The 26,272-nt window shown below is 36.4% G+C and overlaps 1 protein-coding gene across 8 annotated transcripts in view; it reads left to right on the forward strand.

Moving 5' to 3' along the window:
• LAMA2 (laminin subunit alpha 2) overlaps positions 1 to 26,272 on the forward strand; it is a 634,006-nt gene that overhangs the window by 430,015 nt on the left and 177,719 nt on the right. For all 8 annotated transcript variants that reach the window (XM_043592301.1, XM_043592303.1, XM_043592302.1 and 5 more), the window contains 3 exons: positions 633 to 750; positions 7,868 to 8,002; positions 19,893 to 20,017. In XM_043592301.1, the coding sequence (XP_043448236.1) occupies positions 633 to 750; positions 7,868 to 8,002; positions 19,893 to 20,017 (378 nt within the window). The remainder of the gene's footprint in view (positions 1 to 632; positions 751 to 7,867; positions 8,003 to 19,892; positions 20,018 to 26,272) is intronic.

Below are 26,272 nucleotides of genomic sequence, written 5' to 3' on the forward strand. Positions count from 1 at the left end.
GCAATTTCACTAGTGACTACGGGAGATATTCTAATGGGGAATGACCTTGGTTTGTCTGTTTGAAGGAATATAAATGTCTAATTAATTGGCCATGTCTACCTGAAGCCACTCACATTTTAAAATATGGAGAAAAAATCTTCATAATAACTTCTCAACAGGACATCAGACATCTAATTTACTAAACTCCTTATGATTTATGTGAATATTTTACTAATGTGTAATCTCAGCCTTTGAGGAAGCAAAGATACAGGAATAAGTCAAATTTAGGCAGCTTTCAAACAACAGGACAGGGGCGCCTGCATGGCTCAGCTGATTAAGTGCCCTACTCTTGATTTCAGCTGAGGTCATGATCTCACAGTTCAAGGGTTCAAGCCCCGCATTGGGCTCCGTGCTGACGGTGCGGAGCCTGCTTGGGATTCTGTGTCCATCTCTCTCTTCTCCTCTCCTGCTCACTCTCTATCCCTCTCTCTCAAAAAAAAATAAATAAGCATTTAAATTTTTTTTAAAAAATAAAACAATAGGACAAGCTCAAGGTTATTGACAAAAACCTGAGAAGACTGTAGGATTGGGTGTTTGCTAGGTGAGTTTAATGTACTGCTGTGGTGATCCAAGCACACACTCGCTGTTTCTAGGATTTCTGAAATCTCGATGGAGGTAGCTGAACAAGGACGCATAACAGCGGTGACTCCTCCAGCTCGTTTGATAGAAAGATGTGACTGTCCCCCAGGCTATTCCGGTTTGTCCTGTGAGGTAAGCTGGCTCCCACTAACCTGCATTAGCTCAACTCACTTAACCAACCAAATGGAAATACTTCCAGAACTGTCTTTGCTGCAGTCAGGTTTACTTCTTCATGCATACCCGTAAACTATTCTTTTTTTTTTTTTTACTTTCCACTCACAGCGTGAGACACGGTAAGATCAGGGTGGTGTTATTGTTACATAGAAACAGGAATGACATGTGGAGGGAAATATTTGATGAAAATTAAGATTTGTAAAACTACGGAATAGTCAGGAAACAAGAATGTTTTCATAAGGCACATTTAGTATTTCTGATCTATTTTCTTGGCATCTCTTCTACATGGCTAAAGACATTTTTTAAGCTGCAGTGATTATGAGACAGGATTATGTTGGGCTTGGAAAAACTGTTTTTATGTAGAACGTGACAAAACTTAGGCACTGAATAGCAGACTGTTCCCTTTCACATAGGCTTCTCAGTAGGACATATACTGTTCCAATAGTGACACTATCATTCAGTCATTATATTTCTAAAATTGCCTATTTTACTCTCTGGGATTTTCCTTTGATTACCTTTAGAGTTGGCCTATTTTCTAGATCTTTATCCTCTGGAAGTCTATTTCATTTTTGTGAATATTAAATATTAATAGGAAGAGTATAATGTGGGAAGAGGTGGAATGGATGAGAAACTGGCCTGGGTTTGAATCTCGACGTCACCATATACTTGGACTGAGACCTTGCACCATTTACTAGTCCCCTTTAATCTTCGCCTGGTAAATCCCTAAGCCCCTCACTAACTGCCTCCACACTCACCCTCTCCTGCCTCCCCACAGTGCAACCAGTGAAAGCTGGCATGAGAGGGCTGTTCCAGACCTGCTCCGGCCCTACAGCCCACATTCCCTCCTGGGGAGGGAGGCAGATTGGTTGGTCCCCACAGCGTACCTCGTTGGATATTTTTAATAGCTGAGCCTCCTATGAAGGTGAAATGAGCTAAGAACCTAAAGTATTTCTTACACTACCTGGCAGTAGTCAACGTGGGTTGATTCTAATAGTATTATTATGGAATAATTCATTGTATGTCCACATACTGGTTTCTTTGAAAAAACTTCATGCATCTTTTGTAAATAGGATTTGAGAAATCCTAAAGCAGGTGATGGCACCAGGTCAAAACTAAAGTAACTTAAAAATAACGAATATAAATATCTTGAGATGTAGCCTATTATAATGAAAAGGGGTTTGGTCTCAGTGAAGCCTCCCTAGTTTCACCACTTGGACAGGGCATTTGCTTGCCTGTTGCTGGACCTGAGGATTTTTACCTATAGAATTATCATGAGGATTGATTTAAATGAAAATATGCGTGTGAAAGCCCTATTGTAAACTGCAGTGTCATTCAACTTAATTACCATTATATAAATTCCACATTGTTCAGAGAAGAATTTCATAAGAATAACTGCAAATATCTGTGAAACATCCTTAGAATAATAGCTTTGTGATCGTTTTGAAAGACAATAGTCATATGAATGTGTCTATTTTGATCATAAATAATCAAATAATCCACCTCATTATTAAATCATAACTCCTACATAGACATATATGCACTTGTACGCATACCAGTAAGTATATGTATTGTACTTATATGCACAACCAACCAAAATACACATATGCACACACAGTGTAGTTGTGAACAATGAGACAGTGAATGTGGCACATATAAAACATGCTACCTTTCCAATGAGCATAAAAGATTCAAAGGTACAAGACAGAAAGAACTTGAGACTTTTCTAGAATTTTGTCCCAAGAAATGTTTGATTATAACATTACTGTGTGACTTTGGTCAATTCTTCAATTGCTATAGGAGTTGTTACATAGTTATCCAATCTATAAAAGAACACATTGGGCTTTGAAGTTGTAGAATTCTCTGATTCTGCAATATGATTTTGCTATAAAAAGTATGAAGCAAGTAGGCAAGATTGACCTTTACTTGTCCTGAAGAGAAAGCTACTACAGCTTTATTTTTTGTGCATTTATTTAAAATAATGCTGTTCACTTACAAATAAAAATGCTAGTAGAGTAGCAAATTATTTTAATTCATTCTACCTTCCACTCCAGATTTTAAATGTTAAAAATTCTTCTCCTTGGGGCGTCTGGGTGGCTCAGTTAAGCGTCCGACTTCGGCTCAGGTCATGATCTCACAGTTTGTGAGTTCAAGCCCCACATTGGGCTCTGTGCTGACAGCTCAGAGCCTGGAGCCTGTTTCGGATTCTGTGTCTCCCTCTCTCTCTGACCCTCCCCCGTTCATGCTCTGTCTCTCCCTGTCTCAAAAATAAATAATCATTACAAAAAAATAAAAAAAAAATTCTTCTTGTTATTGGTAGGCTTTTTAAATAGCATATTCTAAAACATACTTTCCCATTAATCTTAGCAATTTTCCATCATTATATGAAAATATTTATTAGCACAAATAAGGAAAATGATAAATGAAAAAGATTAAGAAAACTAGGAGCACATACAAACTAGCATCTTCGTTGGGCTTCACCTATGTCCTGTGAATTTCACTTAAGCTCCTATTTACAGACAATAATTACAGTAATACCTTAGTATTGAGATTATGGGGATAAAGGCCTATCTCTCATAATAAGGTGCCCGAGGTGTTCTCCACATCCCATTGCCTCTAATCCATTATACATCTTATTTATAATTCATCTTGATTCTAAAGTGTAATTACCCAAGCATAAAATCTAATCATCAAAGCAAGAGCTAAGGACAGTTTTGAAATAATACTTCCCATTCCAGTAACATATGCTTTGGGTCATGAATACACAAAGCAATTCCTTTACAATATTTTTGCCAAATGTATGGTATTCTAGAGACATTTGCATTTACAAGCTATTCATTTCATGTTTTTACCCAAAATGTGGTTGCAAATAAATAAAATTAAGTGTTAGTTACTGCTGAAAATATAGCCAATTGTGAAGACACTTCGCCTTTTATCTGTTACTTGTAGTCTTATGATGCTACAGCCCTGTTCATTGAAAATGTTAGTTCTAGACATACCTACTTATTATAATTTATGATTTGAAGTAAAAGACCAAATTACCTTTAGAAGTGAAGACCCAATTTCCTTACCACATTTGTTGATGTGACAGCTATTGGCCTTCCTACCTTTATTGAAGCTATTTCTCACCATTGTCTCAGTTAATATTATTGCCCAACTGACCAAAACAGACCTAAACTCAGGTTAGGTTATATGCAGAAATGGAAAATAGTCAGCATTGAGTCTGTGGTTCTCTGCAAGAAGACCATGGTAATCAAATATTTGCAGATGATCTCTGGATCATATGTTGTTCATTTCAGCATCTATCTCCTCACTCTCATGGTAAAATAAGGCTTCTGGCTCACAGTTGAATGGCTGGTGTCCACTGAGTCACTGTTCAGAAGTTGTTACTTTGGCTACTAAAAATAATTTTTTAAATCCCCCCAAAATATATACCTATTATCAACTCACAAAAATCAAGACAAAATAGTAAAAATAGCCTTTTCTTCTTCCATACGCACATCTCTGGGGATGCCCTGCACCACTTTTGTTGTATGTGGAAGATCCAAAGACTGTTTTCATGTGCATACAATTATTGAGGAATATGGTATGGGTAAGTGGTATACACTGATATTCTGTGATCCGATGCGGTGTAGAACAATTACTGTTGTTTTTATTTTTAGTCTGTCTTCAATGACTATGTTTAACAAAATATCTGGAATAGAGGCATCTATGTTGATATAGTATATGTCAAGCACTAAACATACATCATCTGATTTAATCCTCCCGACAACCTTATAAAAGAAAAAAAAAAAAACTTACCATTTACTGGATGGATCCTGTAAATACCAAGCACATTTCCTGGTATACTTACATCAACATTGAGTATGTATTGTGATCCCCATTTTGTGGATGGGAAAATGGAAGCCCAGCCCAGAATCACACAGCTAGAAAGCAGCAAAACTGTGATTTGAGCCTGGATAAGTCTGTTTCAAAAAACCTAGATGCACTTGCATACTCAACTAGGATGTTATCCAGATCCTTATGTTTGAGGTGAGGAAACTGCAACCACAGTGTTCAAAACCTGCGTGAAATTATATGTAGTAAGCGGTGAACAACAATTAAACTAAGGACTGCCTGGTTGCAAAACCAATCAAGACAGAAGATAGTGTTTCCACTGGCAACAGCACAAGTGTCTGTTTTTCTTGTTAAAGTCTGAGGAGAGAGATGGGGATGTTGTGTAACCCTGCACCTGGAGATTCTCTGTTCTCTTTGTCTTCATTTCCTTGTTTCCTTCCTCCCACGTTTTTGTGCAAATGTGATTCATACATTTTGATGAGATGCCATATTATAAAAATAAAAATGGAAGGACAGCAGAAGATGATTGAGCTATGAATAATTTTTGCACATGGAAAGAAGGCTTTGGAAAAGTTTGAGTTAGAAAGAAGGAGATACTATTAGGACAGTGTTTACTTATTTGCTTTTTTTAAATTCTCCATTTTGTTTCAGAAAGGATTTTAGACAGGACTTGAAAAAGTAGCTATTATCTTTCCTCTTTTGTTCCAACTCAAGCATAATCATTCTCATGAATTTTACCCCCATTCACTGAGAAGAGAAAATATCTGATATGGAAAAACTCCCTCAAAAATATCAAAAAGTGGAAAGAATAAATACAAAAAAATATCCAAGAAAGGAGGGGACTATGATGGAATAAATAACATCCAGTTCCTTGAAAAAGTGTTCTAAGTTTCTAACTCTTGCATAGTCTCTTTTGCCTTGCTATCTCTTAGAAATTCAATCTGTCAGGACATAAAATTTGTCTCAAGTGTTAGCACTGAAAGAAAAATCAGAAATCATCTGAGTCAATACACCTGCTCATTTGTGGGAGGGGGAAAGCATGTCTCAGTGACACCAGGCGACTTGCCTGTATTCCTCAGACAAAACTATCGTGTAAAATTAAGGCTTTTATAGTCATCTGTGCCACAGTGCCAGAGTCTGAACGCCTTTAAAAGGCAAACATTAGCAGCAGAGAATGACGATCACATCAATGATTCTCAATTCTGGCTGCTTATTAGACCCAGTTCGGAGTTTTAAACCCTGGCCCTACTCTCCACCAATTAAATTAAATAAGAATTTCTGGAGGTGGAGCCAGGTGTCAGTATATAAAACTCCTCAGATGATTCTATGTGCAGCCAGGATTGGAAACCACAAAGATCGGCCTAGAAGGTTCAACACAGAGCTCCACTTGGAGCTCAGGCTCAAACTCCTACTATGGGTGGTTTTCCTTTTTGTCCTGCTATGTTTCCTGGGAAGAGCCATAGTAACAGGAGAAACTGGGTGTGTGTTATGGTAAACTTCACCTGTGGTGCTCACCTTCAGCTTTCAGTTTATACCACTGAATTTCATATAATTCCTCAATGAAAACTCCTGTTTCTGAATTTTATTCTTCCTCTGAGATTTCTTTTAAACTTTTCTTTGAGGGCTAAAGTGGAGCAAGGAGATCTCAATTTGTGTGATTTTCACACTGACACACACACCACTTACACCCTAAGCAAATATACCAGTAAAATAACAATAATTATATAGGTGTCCAAGGGTGAAATTCATGTAAAGAAAATCCAGTTTTATTCTATAGTCCACATGTGAAAGAATTGGAACAACTCATGCTGTGAAATATTTTTCAATACACCTTGACTTGTTTCTTCAGTTTCTTAAATGAATTAGCCATAATTCCTAGACTTTATTTGGTAACAATGGCAATATGAACCTTGATTTTAAGTAATATGAATAAAGACAATGCATTATATTTAAATTTTAAAATGTAATATGTATTAAAATATATTATTAAGTCCACCACAAGACAAACGAGACTCAAAATATTTTGAATACTGTTCCCGATTTTCTTTACTTGATTGCTCGAAGCTGGGACATTATTTAATCTTCTTGGAATTTCTTATAGGCTGGGATAAAAGCAAAGAGACTCTTAATTAAATGCTTAATGGAGGTACTTTTGCTATATCCAAATCAAAATAAGCAAGGAGAGTGCTGACTATTGATCTTTTTCTTTTTCCAAGGAAGCTTTTTGTATATTCCACTCTGGATGACCTAGTCCAGAACCAAAAGAATGCAGAGGCATTAGAGAGTCCTTCATGCATATTTTTTCCTGCTTATTCAGCAATCACTTTTCTTTCATCAATGGGAACAAGATATCCTGTGACGAAAAAAATCATACATAGCCAAGGTGGTAAAACAGTCCCTTTATAACCTTCACTGTGATCTGAAACCAACTCTTACCTTTTACTCCTAAATCAAACAACATCTGATAAATGCAGTAGCTTTGCATACCAAGAGGACTGAGTCTGGAACACAAGACTATTCTCATTACCTCTTCAGAGCTGTGGGCTTCCTTCCAGAAAGCCAGAGATGTTTTTGAGACATTTGCATAATAAACCCGAATGAAGATAGAAGTCTTGATTTTGCATATGTCAGCTTTGCGAGCAGTTTTCTGTTTGCTCTCAGATTTTTATTGCAAAATGAAAAAAAAATGCATCAGGGAAAGATAAATTTTATTGGTGGCCTAATATTCCCAAGACAGGAGAATTTTGAATTTCTTGCTTTTATCGTCTTTAAATTATATCAATATAAATAATGCAACCATGACACTTTTCTATTTAATATTTCCCTGAGTCTCATTGGACATTTGCTAGTTATCCATCAGGCACAGCAGAAGCAGATTTTAGGTTGTCAAAGACATTGGAATTCTCTCTTTAGTCCAAATGACAATTTTATTTAAAAATAAACCTATTTTTCAAAAAAAATAAAAAACAAAAAACGACTACTTGAAGTTGTTTCAGACTGAGTGGTATATGCAAATGCCAGCTTTCCTTTCCAAGGTCTGATGTCTCGGATGCTCCCGGTACACTTGAAGGATCACACAAAAGTACACATTAGGAATCAAAACTGGCACTTGTGTTTATAAGTGATGTTGCCTTTAATGCAGGGAGGGGAAAAGCAGTCCTTTTTAACCACTGAAGAACCCAAGTATTGCTAAACGAAGATTTATAACTTGGCTGCCCTAATTGGTTTCCTTTTCTTTCAGACATGCATGCCAGGATTTTATCGACTACGGTCTGAGCCAGGCAGCCACACTCCTAGACCAACCCTGGGTACCTGCGTTCCATGTCAGTGTAATGGACACAGCAGCCTATGTGACCCTGAAACTTCTATATGCCAGGTATTTACCTGAGCCTTCCTTGAAGAAGGCCCATGTGCTCATTTATCTTTACACATGCTCAGATACCATGTGCAGAGGCGAGAGAAATTGCAGGGAACTTAATTGTGTATGTGTGTGAAATAAAACATGCAGGAAAAAAAACATTTACCCATATTATGCATTTTTTAAAGTGATTAAAAATTGATAATTGGAAAAGCCACTGCTCTTGTCGAGAAATAAAATATCAACAGCATTTTAGAAGAACACCTGGGAGCACTACTATTTATTTAAAAATACACGAGGACTTTTTTTCTGATTACACCCGCAAATAAACTTATTAAAATTTGGAAATGATAAAAAATATTTTAAAAAGGTAAAAATCATCTAAGATTTAACATAAACATTAAAATTTTTAGGTATTTTCTACCATTTTTATGCATGCATTTATAAATAAGATTTATATAATACCATGTGTGCCATTTTATGTTCTGCTTTTTAAATGTAGCTATTTTGAGCATGTTGTGTTGCTGGATGTTCCTTGAAATCTTTAGTCTCGATTGGATATCCCATAATTTAACCATTTTCCTTAGAATTCCAGCTGCTCGTTGTTGTTGTTGTTATTGCCGTTGTTGTTGCTGTTGTCCTGTTCATGCTAACACCCTGCTCTCTACCATTGCCATCTACCTTGGAACAATCAGGACTCAAGAAATTCAAGTTTGCCATGTCACCACTTAGAGTTCCCCAGACTCTAATCCTCACACAGCTCTGGACATCAGATTTGCTAAACCCATTTCCCACTTCTCATCTTTGGAAACCCCTTCAGTGAGCCTTCTGGAACTCAAGATCGGAACTCAGCAAAATCCCCCACATATTCTCCCCGTTCACTTAGTATTCTCTTCATTTAGCTCTCCCTGACATACTCCTCCTCCCTGACATACGCCCCCAAGGAGTAACTATCATTTTCTCTCACGCTTTTCATTTGCCTGAGCATGAAGGTAGGCAGGCGTCTCATGGCCACTTTCATATCATCCTCCTTTCTCCCTCATAACAACACCCAGCTATGAATCTCACGCCCCCATCTATTTGCCCACTACACCTGCTCGTTGATGTTCTCTATTAATCCTCAGGTCACCCACCTCCTTCCCTGAAGATTTTTCCTCTGTATCATTGTTCTACCATTATTCCTAATAATTCTTGGTGATTTTAATGTCCATGAAATTAACTTTTCCATTCCCTTATCTACATTTCTTGTTCTTACTCCATGGTGCTTTCTAGAACTTGTCATTAGGAGTAACTGCAGTGACTCCACAGTCTCAAGGTCAACTATACTCTTTTTGACTACCATCTCTTTACTCTCCAGTTCACTTTTTAATACATCATCTTCAACCTTTTTAGTTTCACCATTGATGCTCACACCTATTCATTGTTCCTTACCTCTTTCATGCCCTCACTTTCTCAACCAGCTTAATATTCAACATTCCATTGGTATCACTGCTTTGTAATGTTCATTTCTCGTGCTGCTCCTTTACTTATTTTCACTCCATGAATTCTAACACTGGGTACATTCTACTCCTTCTCAGCTGAATGTGGCTGATGAAAAACAGACAAGTATGCTGTCTAATCTCACCATAAATTCATTATCACTCACTTCAAATGGACCCTTCGTGTTGCTCTGCGGTCATGCCATTTTTCTTTAGTCCATTTCCCTTCCCACATTTCTGGATGCTTATCACACACCTTCCCCTTCTCTTCAAGCCCTCAGCCCCCTCCCCCAACCCTTTTCCAGCCTCACTCTTAGTTGATAGTCATGCTCCTTATTATTTCATTGAGAGATTAGAAGCAGTCAGAAGAGAACTAACATGATCTTCCACTAGAATTTGCACCCACTTTTTCTGCATCTGTGTGCAATTATCTGAGTCTTCCATCATTTTGGATGAACTTTTCTTATTTCTAGAAAAGACCAAGTCTGCACTTATGCTTTAAATCCCAGCCTTTTTTTTAAAAAAGCTTATTTATTTATTCTGAGAGAGAGAGAGAGAGTATGAGTGGAGGAGGGGGAGAGAGAGAGAGGGAGAAAGAGAATCCCAAGCAGACTCCACACTATCAGCCCAGAGCCTGATGTGGGCATTGAACTCACAAACCGTGAGATCATGACCTGAGCCGAAATCAAGAGTTGGCTGCGTCACAGGCTGAGCCACCAAGGTTCCCCTGACCCCAGCCCTTTCTCCTGCTGGAGGGCATTACTCCGCCCATCCCTGTTTCGCCCTCCTTGTATCGTCACTTTTTGGTTCTTCTTCTCTCTTCCAAATAATAATAATAACAAAAATAAAAACAAATTCTCTTGCCTTCACTTTCCCTCTTGACTTCTACCACTTCATTCCTCTCCTATACACTGAAGAGCTATTTATACTCTCTCCACAATTTCTCTCCCACCATTCCCTCTTGAATTACTAAAATCAGGCTTTTACCTCTACCAGCATGCTGAACCCTGCGACTAGTGTTCATCTATCAGTCTTCATCTTTCTTGATTTCTCAGCAGCATTTGCTACTCTGAATTTTCCATTCATCTTAAAAGTTTTTGTTCAGTTTGCTTCCTTGGACATGCTGTTCCAGGGATTTCCAACCTGGGTGACCACACCTTCTGTCTTCTTGGCTATGTTTAGCTCCTTACCTGAGATCTACACACTGGGGTTCCCATAGTCCTTGGAACAGTTTGCTTCTCTAACTACACTCATTCTCCTGGTGATCTTACGCAGACACATGTCTTTCAGTACCTACACTGAGACACTATGATATTTACCATTGTTTCTATGATTCAATTTGAGATCCAACTCTAATATTTCTAGAACTTATTGTGGTATGAGGAGGTATCTTTCTCCAAATATATATTACTTTAAAGAAACATTTATTTATTAACATTTCCTTTTCTCTTTGATAAATTATGGTGTCCAAATACATATAAATTTGTTTTATCCATATTAAGATATGTTTGAAGGATCATCTATTCTGTTCTCTTTATCTTCTAGTTCTTATTACAGTATTCTGACTACCTTTATTTTATATTAAGTTATGGTACCTGGCAAAGCAAGGCCCTTTTTTTCTTCTTTTCTAATTTCTTGACTGGATGTAATTATATATTCTTCCAAAGGACAGAATTTGATTCACAATTTCAATCTCTTCACCAAAAAACATTATTGGAATTTTTATTGGAATGGTATTAAATCTATGTGTAAAGAATTGCTGTCTTTACACTATTTAATTAGCTTCCCTCAACCCAGGAAAATAATACTCTTCTCTATTCAAAACATTTTGTGTCTCACAGTAAACTGTTTTTGTTATTATCTGTATAGGTTGTGCATTTCTCATACTAAACTTATTTCTATGTATCCTACACTTTTACTTCAATGGTGAACATTACATTTTTTTCTGTTTCAGTGTATTTCCTAATTTCTTGTTACTGATAAACATTAACAGAATAGAGTTTTTACGTGTGTTTGATATCCAACCACTATTTTTTAGTTCTAGAAGTTTCTCAGTTGCTTCTTTCAATTATTTTTTTTTAATTTTTTTTCAACGTTTATTTATTTTGGGGACAGAGAGAGACAGAGCATGAACGGGGGAGGGGCAGAGAGAGGGAGACACAGAATCGGAAACAGGCTCCAGGCTCTGAGCCATCAGCCCAGAGCCTGACGCGGGGCTCGAACTCACGGACCGCGAGATCGTGACCTGGCTGAAGTCGGACGCTCAACCGACTGCGCCACCCAGGCGCCCCTCTTTCAATTATTTTTATATTTATAATATTATTTGCAAATAATTATAATTGTGATTATTCTTGCCAGAAGCTGTATCTAGTATAATAATTTTATGTTTTTGCATTAAGTCTTCTAAAAATGTTAAATACAAGGATAGTCAGCTTCCTATCTTACTCCTAATTTTAATGTTAGTGTCTCAAGTCTTTGACCCCAAAGTAAGACGCTGGTGGTTAGCTTAGGATAAATATTCTTTACCATGTTGAGAAAACTTCTTTTCATTCCTGGCCTCTTAAATATATCTTCTTTTAGTCAAGACAGGATATTAAAATTGGTCATATGCTTATTTGTGAGTAGTGAAGTAAAGGTAGAGATACAATTAAGATATGAGAATATATTTCTTTTTACCTTGAACTGAATGATGAACACTTTTATTGACTTGATGAATAACTGAATAATATTAACCATCCTTGAATTCCTGATATAATTACTATTTGTTCAGTCTGGTACTCTTTCACCAATCTGCTGGCCTGTAAAATTCAATAAATAATTTCAGGAGAGGGGATTAATTTATACATTCTTCAGTGAGAATTAAATGCATTTTTCTTTCTTATGCAATCTTCACTGGTATTTTTTAGCAAGGCTTTGTTTAATTCATGTGATTAATTTAAAAACATTCATAAAGGATACAGTTTAATTTCATTGTTTTAGGATAAAAATTGTCTTTGAATTGTCCTCTTTTGAGTAATTGGCTATTATAGCTTTTTTGTGCCACAAGTCTATTTTTTGAGATATCCCCAGATGAAGTGAAAAATAAATACATGTGCACATCAAATATGCACAGCTAGTATTAGTTACTATACTCTAAATTTTTATATTTTCCTCAGGGAACATACAACTTTTGAATTTAGGCAACTTTGTTCATTTTTGAAATAGCCCCAGGAGGCAAATAGGAAATACCTATTATTACCCTGATGGTGTGACTGAGGAAACTTGAAGCATACTGATTTCTTTTCTGTGTGGATCTCAATTTAATATCAGCTCCATTACACAGAGCAATGCCCTCTACTTGGGTAGAGTGGTCATAAGCATGACTCTGGGGTCCGACTGCTTTGATTCCAATCCTGGCTTCATCGCTTGTTAGGCTGTGGAAGCCCAGTCATTTTATCTCATGCTAACAGGGTCTTAGTCTCCTCATTTACAAAATGAAGATAATAGTAGTACCTACTCATAGCGCTTTTGTAAGGGTTCGATGAAATACATTATAAAGGGTTTAGAACACTACTTACTTAGTACATGATAAGCTCCATAGAAGTGATAGCGATGATGATGTTGATAAAGGTAATAATGACCATGCATGTTATCCACTGTTTAGAGTCTAAGAATCAATGACATGATAATTAATCAAAACATGTAAACATCATTATCTCTAGCACTATGCTAGATTTCCTCACTTTTATTTTCTTTATATCTTTCTTTAAAAAAGAACAAAAAACACTATAGAAAGCTTTACAGTCTAAGCATTTCAACTTTTAATAAAACCCACATCACTTTGCAACTATTCTCTTCATAATTCCTAATGATACTTACCAGAAAGCTGTTGCTTTACTTTAGACATTAATATATCCTACACAGAGACATGTTGCTACCAATAGCTCAGTGACTATTGTCCCTTAACAAAAATTTTCTTCAAAATGGAAGGACAAAACCTATATGATATTGAACCCCAAGCCCAGGGGGAAGAGGAGGTGAGTGAACAGACACTAATCAGTACACGCACCTACACCCACAGACACTCTTAAGTAGGTAAGTAGATAGGTAGGTAGGTTGATAGATAGAGTTGGAGGATAGATAGATAGATAGATAGATAGATAGATAGATAGATAGATGATAGAAAGATAAATGACAGAGTTTTCAACTTTATATAACACACACATCACTATCTATATCTTTACCTGTATCTATATCTATATCTATCTATACATTTTTATATCATCACTACACCCCACCCCCAGTCAGTATTACTTTTCCATTTTTTTTAAAGGGAATAGTGAATTCTCAGCTAGCTCAAATAACTTTTTCAACACCAAATAATTTGTGGAAATATTATTTTCACTCTATCACTATTCTTATTTTAAAATGAAAAGAAAAAACAGAAATCTCCGTTATTGATCTGCTCCGTTGTCTGAAACTACCAGAATCTGTGATTAGCCAATTAACCTTATATTTTGTAAACAGACTCATAACACAAATCTACTGCATTTAAGGTGTTTTGTAAACCTTATTTTATTGAATTTATCTAACAATATTACCAAAGTAGAATTGTTAGCATTTTTTTTACAACTCTAAATTAACACTTAGAAAATTTAAGTAACCTACAGAGCATTGGATAAAATGTATTAGAATCAGTTTCCAAATATACTACAAAATGCTACCTACAGACTGTGAGAGAGAGTAAACACACTGTTATCTGATTAAATGAGTTTCATTTTGAAGGCCCAGGTGAATTATATCCTAGAATACTGATAGAATCTGCGGATATGATTAAAAGCCATGTATGAAAAATAATTGCAAAATCATGAAAATATGAAATTTGCCATAGTATGGAAAGCAGTGAATTGTCACTCCTGGTTTGTAAAGGAAAGTAAAATGTATCAAACATTGATTTTGATCTCCAGTAAAACTTAAGGATTTCTTGCTTAACTGTCAAGTATAGAAAAAATAAACAGTGCTCATTAGAAATCAGTATAATTTCACTCAAAATAAAACATATCAGAATAACTTCTATGGTTACTATATGTATAATATCTGAGACCTTTCCTGAATACCATTACAATATCAAATTTATCAGAAAGTGTGATACATCATATCTGAAAATCAGCAAAAATAATGACAGTACCATATATCCAACCTTAAAGACTGGTCTCTGTAGATAGATTTTTTTCACATTTATTCTTACAGTAAGCTTATGAGGTAGATAGAATTGTTTCTCCTTTTAAAGTTGATGAACTAATGCTGACAGAAATTAAATACTTTGATTAAATCATAAGCCAGTAAAGGCTAGCTCTATGATCCCAACTGTAGTTTGTTTAAATAGGCATTTGACAGAATGTTTCATGATGTTTTTACAAACAAACTTGAAAATATAGGCTCGATGGTAATCAGTTAACAAGTTTTATGGGTGTGGTTGCTGAACTGTGTGCTATAGGTTCTTGGTTCATGCGTCCAATGATGAGATCTAGGCTTTCACCCCGTCCTGTTTGAAATCGTTATCAGTGATCCAGATGAGATCTATCAAATAGACGACATAAAGCTGGAAGTGTTATGTAATGTATCAGATGGTGGTCAAGAAGCTAAAAGAGCTTGACATGTGGAAGTATGAGTGACAATTAACAAGATGAAATTAATATAAAAGATTTTGAACTTAGACTCATTTCTTTTTTCATTCTTGTGGCATTTGATAAACATTCCGATGTGAAGGTATTGTGGTAGGTGATGAAAAGATATCAAGGTGGGGAGTGCATGGATGGGCCTTGCCCTCTAGGAGCTTATATTCTAGTGTTTAAGAGCAGAGGAAAAGACACAGCACAGAAATGCCTATGAAATAGGGCAACACATAATATCACTCCTGAGAATATAATTAACCTCTTATTAGCCATCTAAAATATAGAAAATTTTCCTAAAGGTTAATTTCTATACAAGAGAAAAATTATGTCCACTGTTTCAAAGCAGACGGAAGAGTCATATGAAATGTCTATGTCGAAAAGTTTCAAAAACAGCATCATGATTTATGTGTTGTTTTTGTGGACCTAACCAGAACATTTGATTTTGTTAACCAAGTTTAGTATGTCAGCAACCCTGTGAAGGATTGACTGTCCAGAGAGGGTAAAGATATTTTCTTGATCTGTATATAGAGTTGTAGGTATAATAGCAGCAACTATATTTTTGAATCTCTGTATTTCTAACAATGATCAACATTATCTGTGTTTTGAGCCAATTATTAATGTTATATTAGGTTACATAAAATAATTCAGTATGTAGTCAGTTTATTTTTACAAAAGCAAAGTGTGGATAATTGTTCAAGATCCTATGTATTTTGTGGCACATGTTTATTTCAACAACTGTAAATATGTCCTTAAAACATTCCCCCAGTTAATTCTTATTTACCATTTGACACCTTGCTGAATGATTTAGACTGTAATTCATAGATAATTATTTTATCTTCAAACCATTTTCTCTTTCCGTGCTGCTCTTAAAAATGGAATGGATATTTTATTGTTAAATTACTGGTTTCTTTGAATGGCTGAATAGAAGACAATCATGGTAGTTTTACAACAAATCCTAATACAAAATATGCAACAAAGCATCTAGCTCTGCTAACCACATTTCTATGAAGTCATTAGGCTTGAAACTTGGCCTTTTTCATCAAGGAGACTGGCCAATTTCATCTATACTTCCTATAATGTGCATTCATTCATGCAGTCATTCAAAATAGTCCTCAAATGTCTACCATGTTTTAATCATTGTGTTGAACTAGAAGGAGCAGTCAGCCCTGACTTCAGACATAAGGGAATGTTTATCAGAGAAAGCAACATTTAAAATGAGAGCTGAAATGAATGGTTGCTAGCCAGGTGAGAAGATGGAAAAGCATTCCCTAACAAGGGATTTGCATATAAGACGTCCCAAAGGAAAGAGCATGGCATTATTTGAGAATTTCAGATGGTCCTAAATGATTTTAGCATAGCATACAAAGGTTGCAGTGGCTGGAGGTAGGGCTGGAGGTAAACAGATGATAAAGGTCTTTCTTGCCATGATAGAGAGTTTTAAATTCATCCTGAGGATAATGGAGAACTAACGCAGGCTTTCCAGCAAGAGAATGGCATGGATTGATAAATTCTGTAGGATGACCACTCTGATTGCAGTGTGGGGAAATCACTGGGTAAACAAATTTAGAAGCAGTATCTTTAGCTAAATTCTGTCCTAGTAAACCAGGTAAAAGATGAGAGCAGCCAAATAAAAATAGTAGCAACAAGGAAGTAAAGAAGCAGAGAGTAATAGAATCATGGAACATGATGATCAAACAGGCTCTCTGGAATGAGAGAGGCCTCTAGATTCCTGGCCTGGGTAATTAAGCAGATGATAGTGACTCCAGATGAAATGGGCAATTAGCCCGTTTACAGGGAGATGAGCTTAATTTTTGACATTCAAATTGAGAGTGCTTTTGTGTTATGTAATAAGATCTATCCAGGGAACATTTGGAAATGTAAACCCAAAATTCATTAGAGATATCTTTCTAGGCTGAATATATACGATTTAAAGGTTTTGGCAAAGAGATGATTTAACTAAAGTCATAGTAATGGATGAAATAACCAAGGTAGAATGTGTAGGGAAAAGAAGACAAAAGAGAGATGAGAATCTTTAGAATCAAGGACCAATCTTATTAAACAGAAAGGGAAAAAAAAGTCCATGAAACAGTAGCCGTACAGTTAGGAGAAAAACCAGCAGACTAGACCATTAAAGAAACCATAGAAAGAGAATAGTTCAAAGAATGGCCAGAAATATTAGCTGCTGCAGAAAATTCATGTATCATGAGGACCTATTATTGTCAGTAAATTTTGATTTATCAAAAAAAAAATCTTATGAGTGAGCCTGGAGTTACAATAATCAAAAATTTTTTTTTTAATCAGGGAGAGTTAAAGAGGATAAGGAAATAGAAATCAGGAATGGAAACAATGCTTTTAAAATGTATAGGGGTGCCTGGGTGGCTCAGTTGGTCAAGCCTCTGACTCTTGGTTTCAGCTCAGGTCATAGTCTCACAATTCATGGGTTTGAGCCCCGCATCAGGCTCTGTGCTGGACACTATGGACACTGTGCTGGACACTATGCTTGGGATTCTCTCTCTCTCCCTCTCTGTCTGTCTCTGTCTCTCTGCCCCTCCCCCACTTGCACTTGCACTCTCTCTCTCTCACTCTCAAAATACATAAATAAACTTTAAATAAATACAATAAAATGCTTATCAGAGATAGTCTCTAGCCTCCAAAGACTAGAGGCCCCAGAGATATTTTTGAGCTAGGAAAGTCTTGGAACAACATCAAATGCTAATGAGAAAAATGAGCAAAAAAAAAAAAAAAAGAAAAGAAAAAATGCAGAGGCTGGAAAAAACAGAAGGCAGGAAAGTAAGAAATCCAGTTTAGGATGAGAGTAGCTTTAGACAAAGGACAAACCACTACTTCCCATGGACAGCAATAAATTTTAAAGGGATGGAAAATAGTACAGGACTGATGCCAAGTCTTTCACAGGAAGCTGAGAGAACACTCAAGTGAGTTCTTCCTTTTCTGTGAAAATCTGGAGTTATCATCTTCTGAGAGGTGGAGAATTAGAGTATTTGAGATTCGTATCCTATGATATAAGAAACTGGATCCATTTTACATTGTTATTAAATGCATCTATAAGTGGCATAATGTGTTTTCAAATGTAACCCCCAGCTGTAACAACCAAAACAAACAATGGCCTAAAATTCATCATGGTGACATTGTGATTTCACCCTAGGGAATAGCAGAAACTCTGAAAAAAAGAGTCTATAGAAGTTCTAAAAAAGTTTTCCATGGCAATGTCTATAGAGAAGTGACTTCAATTACTGTTTGTTGTAAGTGACCACACATACCATACCAAATATTTTCTGGCCATTAGAAGACACATGAAAAATAAATATGTGCTTCTTGATTGACTGAATAGAGCCAAGAGCCAAGCATATGAGATCTCGGCCAAGTTCAATATGGAGCCCACAGGTGTCTCTGTGACTCCAGCTAAGTTGGTCAGATCAGTTCACTAACATATACAGCTATTACTGACCATTTTTGCTTCTCAACTTTTCTTTTGATATTGTTTGTAAGACATGATTCTTCTGGTCAAGCTAAAATGCAGCTCCTTATTCCTCCTATTTCCTCCTTTTTCTCAACTCCCAAAGTCAAATATCACGTTTCCACTAAACAGCATTCAATATTGCGTTCCTGCTGCCATGTTTCTTATTTGCCACTTTTAAATTATCTTCCCAAAGTAGAAATAAATTAGTATAGGTTTGGATGTTATTTTACCTTTTTCCCTCACTTGATTTCTCTCAGTGCCTGGGATGTAGCTCTTTCTAAGTCCTTATTGCATGAATGATTGCAGTGCGTTGAATAATTCTACTTTATGAGAATTTTAATTACAAAGCTGCATACTATTCTGAAACTATTCTCATTTCCTTATGGAAATGTCTTAAAGCATATTACTTGAATGCCTCTTATTATGCAAACATGAAAAAGAAAATATTGACCTGAGATTCCTGGTTTCAGATTGGGTCCTCCAATTTATAAAGAATTATTAACATTTGGCAAGAATTAGATGAATAACATTCTTAGGAGAGTAACTAGGCTGACTTTTTTCTTTAATTTTTTTCTATTGTTGCATCTTAAGGCATTTATGCTTTCTACCTTGATTTAGTTTTGGAAAGTCCACTGACAGGCATGCACCGAGTTCCCAGGATTTTTAGTACTTTTCTAGCACCTTGTAGAGAAGACACATAAATGGCCAGATGGTATAATAAATTTGAGAAATTTGTGAGGTATGTTCCCCAGATTATAATAAGAGAAAATTTTTTTTCCAGAGATTGATATAGGAAAAAGAGAGAAGAAATTCTTATCGTCAGTATAGCTACAACAGCCTGATACTAGTTTCTCTTATGAAAGAACATCTTTAAAAATATATATATTAAGGAGGCACCTGGGTGGCTCAGTCGGTTAAGCGTCCAGCTTCAGCTCTGGTCATGATCTTGAGGTCCGTGAGTTTGAGCCCTGTGTCAGGCTCTGTGCTAACAGCTCAGATCCTGGAGCCTGCTTTAGATTCTATGTCTCCTTCTCTGTCTTCCCCTCCCCTGTTCATGCTCTGTCTCTCTCTGTCTCTCAAAAATGAATAAATGTTAAAAAAAATTAAATATATATATATATACACACACCCACCCACACATATATCAAGAACTCTTTCAATGGTGTGTGTGTGTGTGTGTGTGTGTGTGTGTGTGTGTGTTTTCACAAGAGCATATGTATTCATAGGTGGGGAGCTGTATGGTAAATTACATTCTACTCTCATTAAATGAAAAACAAACTTTCCCCTTTCCTTTGCAGAATTGTCAACATCACACTGCTGGTGACTTCTGTGAACGATGTACTCTTGGATATTATGGAATTGTCAGGGGATTGCCAAATGACTGTCAGCAATGTGCTTGCCCTCTGATTTCTTCCAGCAACAAGTAAGATTGAGAAACATTACCAGATTTCCCAATCAGTAGCACCATCTGTGTGGCAAACGGGCTTTCTATGATTTCAATTTTTTTCCATGTAGACAAAATCTCAGTTTAAGATGGAGAATATTTGGGGGGTACCTGGGTGGTTCAGTCAGTTGAGTGTCTAACTTCAGCTCAGGTCATGACCTTATGGTTCGTGAGTTTGAGCCCTGCATCAGGCTCTGTGCTGACAGTTCAGAGCCTGGAGCCTGCTTCAGAATCTGGGTCTCTCTGTCTCTACTCCTACCCTGCTCATGTGTGTGTTCTCTCTCTCCCTCCCTCTCTCTCTCTCTCTCTCTCTCTCTTTCTCAAAAAACTGAATATAACATTAAAAAAATTTTAAAGAAAGAGAATTTTTGCAAACAGTATAAAAACATGACAAAAGTGAGCACATAGTATTCCATGGTTTATTTTTCCATTAAAACCCCATCCCAAGTAAATATTACTTATTAATTAAAATATAAATACTAATACTGACATAAGTTATGTTAATGACATAAATGATATATGTAGACACATGCATAATTTTATACACTTTTATAAGGGTCTTGTATTTGCATGTAGTTCTGCCATAAACTCAGCTATGACGAAGTGTTTCACTGCAGATCATATCCCTTTTGTGACCCCTTCCACTCATTTTATGTGTTTAATTTGCAATTTTCAGAGAAGTATTAAGAAAATAATTGAAAAAAGTAGTTAAAGGAGGGTGACTTATTTTTATACTCCCAGAATCACAGCCCCTTTCTCTTAAGATGGTCTGAGCTTGGTACCATGGAAACATAGCCATAAGGGGAAACAAAAGCTAGAATATTTTATTTCAGTGCTGTCTGCACATTCTGCATTGGTTTATATATTGATGAAAAATCCTTTTTGCAAAGGCTGTCTATATTTTCTGCTAAGTGATTTATAGATTTCAATCTCTACATGGTAGAGCAATGTTTTCTCTAAGAACTTGCTTTTGAAAAGAATGTATGGCGGTTTGTTTAGAATTAGAATCCTGGGCTCCTTATCTTGACTATAGAAGAACCACAAAGCAACTTAGATAAAGAGAGGATTGCCCCTGTGCTGACTCAGTTTTTTCTTCATCGTTGGCTTTATATACATTCTGAAACATTTTCAGGTAAATTGTCTCTCTTCTGCAAGCTCCTCTTTTTTTGTTTAAAAGAATTACAGGTCTTTAGTCAAATGTAAATTTTTAGGTGAGTAGGATATGGATAAGGATAAAACACATTCTTTTTGTTCACCCGAGCACCAATTGGTAGGTGTGTGAAAAATAATATTATTTCTATTTCCCTTTCCCTAATCTCCCTCTGACGACCAGATTTAAACAAAGAGAATGTTATTTATTTTATCGTTCATTAAAATGTGAGCCATTGGATTAGAAAAATTCAGTAATTAATTGATAACTTCTTTGATAACAATCAAGCATAACATGTATTGAAAAGTGTCACAATAAAATGTGTGCCTTAAGAGAAGTCAAGTTAAATGTAAAGAGAATTCAAAGGCACAAGATACCACACTTGGTTTTGGAAGCTTCAAGAACATATTGGAAGAAGTAGTAGTATTTATAATAGGTCACAAACGGCGGATTGAGAGGTTTTTACTGGTGGAATTAGCAGGAGATTATATTAACAAAAACTTAGAAAACAGAAAACAAAGACATGTTTAAGAACTAATAAGTAAGAGTTTGGAGCATGGGGTTCAAATAGAATTCATAACTGCAGATGAAAACGAGTGGGAGAATGGAGGCTATATTATAGAAATCCTTGAACACCAGGCTAAGAAATTACTATTCAATTTTCTATATAATGAGGAAACATTGCAGACTTTTAGTTAAAACAAACAAAAAAACATTAATGCCATCAGCACTACCCTTTAGAAAGCCTGTTATGAGAGAGCTAAGTAAAATGAATTGAAACAGGAGAAGAAAAAAAGTGAAGAGACCGATTAATAAGCTAATGCACTAACTTAGCAAAAGATAATTAGAACCTGAAGGTAGGTAATCGTAACAAGAAGGGAAATGAGGGAATGGATGGGATCTTTGTTGAATGCAGTTCTACAGAACTGATAACTAATTAGATATGAGGGGTTCAGGCCAGGCAAGAGTTGAAGCCAAAGGTTTTGAGCCAGGTTGACCTCAAAAATGGTAGTGCAATTAACTGAAATAGGGAAACCAGGAGAGAGCTACTGCAGAGGAAAGACAATTTATGTTCCAAATAGGTTAACATTGATGTGAAAGATCTGTCCGAATGGAAATATGCAAATAGCTGCAGGAAATAGAAATACGAGAATTGGAAGGGCAGAGGGAAGAGATATGTTAATAAATGAATTAAAATTGGATAAGATTTCCCGGGGTTATGTGACCCAAGGGGGAGCATGTGGAATGAAGGAAAGACAGAATTACATACATTAGAGAAACCAGAAGGGAAAGCAGAACCAAGACAGAGGGTGCCAGGGAGGCAAGAGAAGTAAGAGCACACTGCAGGGGGCGCCATGAGAGAGAAGAGAAGCAGCTGTCCATGGAGACTGAGTACGTATGGTAGCCATGAACTGTGAGGATCACCGAGGAGTTTTGACAATCCATGGTGGAAAAAGATATTATGTTCCAAGGAGATCAGTTCATCTTTAGAAAATGTCAAGAAGGAAAAGAAAGAGTCCTACCTTGATGGGTTCACGGGATCAATAAAAAGTGTGTTTTCATTGCTGTTTTCTATGGTTTATGTAATTCAAGGATATTTTTATGGGAAGGATCTTACGAGAATCAGAAAGCTGAAGCAAAGTGGCTAGTTCAGTGACTGTCAAACTTTATTAATTGCAGCCACTGTAAGAAATCATTTTTTTTTTTACATCAGACCTTGGGACACAAAAAACTTGTGTGTATATAATATATATTTATAAACATATATATCCTATAACTTTTCTCAGTTTTATTCTGCATTTTTAGAAGAAATTTTAGTCAAAACCCACTAACGTGATTTCGTGACCCACTAATATCACTACCTAAAGCTTGGAACATTAATTAACAAAGCAAAGATCTGTGTATGGTAAGAAGGGAAGTGTTAAAATGCAAAGCAAAGAAACCAGCCAGGGCAAAGAAGAAAGGCACTTCTTCCTGAGATATAAAAGTAGATTCTGAAATATAGATGGAGGACGCTGACACACCTCTCTTTAATGACCTCCAACTGTGCCCCAAAGAAAAGTAAAGGGCGTGGCGTGGTGAGTGGTTACTAACTCACTTCCATGCATTAGTTTTTCAATATTTCTTACCAAAACACATATGACAAACTGTCAACCATTGTGACAGTGCAGCGTTGCTGAGGGGTTTTTCACTGCCTGCTTAAGGAAAGGTCAGGTATTTTTTCAACAGAGTAGAAGGAACCCTCTACCCTCTGCAATCTGACCACCTTTCCAGGTCAATGCCCTCTCCTCCCTTCTACAGTGATGCTACATTTGAGTCCCTTGCTCTTTGCCAAACACACCAACAATTTTTGCCAGAGAGAGAAAGAAAAAAGTGGTATTGTTTCATGTATACTATGTGGGATTTAAAAAAAGAAAATAACTCTTAGAGTGTGGAACAGTGGTTTCCAGGGGTTGGGAAGTGTGGGAGAGCTGGTAAAAGTATACGAACTTTCAGTTACAAGATAAATGAGGTCTAAGGATCTAACATATAACATGGTAGTGATAGTTGGTAATACTTTATTGTATAATTGAAACTTGCCAAGTAAATAGAACCTGTGTTCTCACTGACAAAAAAAAAGTAGATATGTGAGGTGATAGATGTATTAATTAATTTGTACATATATGTATATCAAATCATCACATGCACACTTTAATTACATTATAATTTTTTTTATTTGCCAGTTATACTACAATAAAGCTGAACAAAACACAAGTAGATGTATAATGCAATATCAGACAGTGGAAGTGCTACCAGGGAAAATAAAGCAGCCTCATTGAATTGAGATACTTGCATGGTATTGAGACAGAAAAGGCTGGGGTCCCCTTTTCGATAGGGTGCTCAGTGAAGATCTTCATGAACAAATGAGGCTTGTGCAGAGACTTGAATGAAGTAATGGGGGGAGCCACATGACTCCCTGGAGGAAGAGAAGTCCAGCCAGAAGAAAAAGCGGATACACTGGCCTGGAGACTGGCCCATGCTTGTCAGACAGCAAGGATCCAGGGCAGCTGGAGCAGACTGACTGGTGTTAGGGGAAGGGTGACAAAGGATGAGTCAGGGAAGCTCCGGTAGCTAATGAAATGTCCTAATGGCTAAAAGTCTTCCAACGGCAAGAGGCAGCTTGGAACAGGGTAATGCAGTTAGGTTAGCGACGGTAGCAGCAGTTTCAGGTAGAACGTGTGTGGAATGTGAGAGAAAGGAGGTAATATTGACTCCGTGGTTTCTGGCAGGACAAATGGAAGCACAGAGTGACCATGGATGAGATGGGGGAGAATTACAGAAAGACCAGTGGTATTTTTTGGAGGGGGAAACTCAGTTTTAGATCTGTTAGTGTAGATGCAAAGGTTTTAAGATGGAATGAGATCATTCAGGGGAGAGAGGACAGGACAGGATAGAAGAAATCTGAAGACTGAACTGGGAGACCCATGAAGAGGTCAAGGACATGATGTATAGGAACCTGCAGCAGAGGAGACTGTTAAAGAACCAATGATGAACATAGAAAAAAGGAGAAGGGGGTGGTACCCAGGAAGCCAATTCATCTCTGTAGTATCCACAAGAACAACATAGACTGGCAAACTCTACATCTTAAAAACCCTAATGAGGCAAATTTGGAATTAGCAAACATAAGGAAATATAAAAGGTAGCCCCCAAGAAAAAAGCACAAGGATTTCAGAGTGACCCCGCAGACAGCGTGAGGATTGAGTGTAGATGAGGGAGTTGGGAGCAGAAAGAATAACTCTAACTTCCAGTAAGTTATGATTCCTACACCCTCCTTCATTAAGTCTTTACACATGATATAGGACTTCATTCAATCCACCATAGTATCAAACTCAAAAAAGTTTATATCAACTATTCAAGGAGAATTATAACATCCTTGCATAGTAATTGAGATAGATATATTACTGTAAGTGAATATAATTTAATTATGTTGGCTCTCTAGAGTTTCACTTGAAATGTCTAAAAATTTGTTTCCAAGTATCTATCTATCGGTAGATAGATAGATGATAGATAGATAGATAGATAGATAGATAGATAGATAGATAGATAGATAGATAAGCAGTTTGAAATGTGACATAGGAGTTTGTGTGTGTGTGTGTGTGTGTGTGTGTGTGTACAGATGCACTCAGCATCAAGCTTTAGCTTGAAGAGCTAAAAGCTTGCCAGAATGTGTCAATTACGTGTTTGTGGATCTATTTTGTGAAGGATAGAGTTTGTGAGTAGTAGATCAATTTGCTCACCTCTTTCGCAAAGGTTAGAGTTTATTACTCATTCATGTACTATTGATTCAGTGTGCTAGAAGATAGTTAAAATAGGGTCCAAATGGCACCTGACCAAAAGGAGTTGTGGCCCTGTTGTATACACCATATTATCTTTTTCAGCATAAACTTCTTTAGCGGACCAAGAAAAAGAATGGAGTTTGCAGCATTACCATTTTGTAACAAATACATATATATTTTTCCTTCTAAGTTTCCAGTGCACCATGCAGTGTTACCTAGTGGGAATCCTCGACTTATATTTGAAAGAAGTTTGTAACAACTTAAAATTACATGTTAGTGCAGGTTAGTTTTCAAGTCTTGTTAAGTATTTCTTTTGTAGGGTAAGATGATCAGAAACCCTGGCAAAGCCCGATAGGCTGTGATCTACCAGTCAGTAGTGAGAACAGGGCAAATTATATAAGACCTACTTAATAGAAAAGATCATAAAATTATCAGAAATTCTTACTCATTTTCATGGAGAGCACCTTCCCTTCTTACGTTAACTCACATTACTTTGTGTTTAAAATAAACTTAGTTTGAAATCCGTTTGTAAATTAGAAAAGGCACTCTTATTTTAAGTGAAATATTTATTCACACTTTATGTGTTCAAAGGCTAGTGGCAATTTAGGTTGAGCTTTCAGAAAAAAAAATTATATAGTTTTAGGACCATTTTTTTTACTTGGAAAATATTCAGTAATATTCTATCAGACAAATGTGCACTAATTCTAGGCATACTTTTCTTTCAATTCATGAGAAATAGGACACTTTTGCTGGATGTTTAATATTTTT

The sequence above is a fragment of the Prionailurus bengalensis genome, chromosome B2 (assembly GCF_016509475.1).
Source record: "Prionailurus bengalensis isolate Pbe53 chromosome B2, Fcat_Pben_1.1_paternal_pri, whole genome shotgun sequence".
NCBI lineage: Eukaryota > Metazoa > Chordata > Mammalia > Carnivora > Felidae > Prionailurus > Prionailurus bengalensis.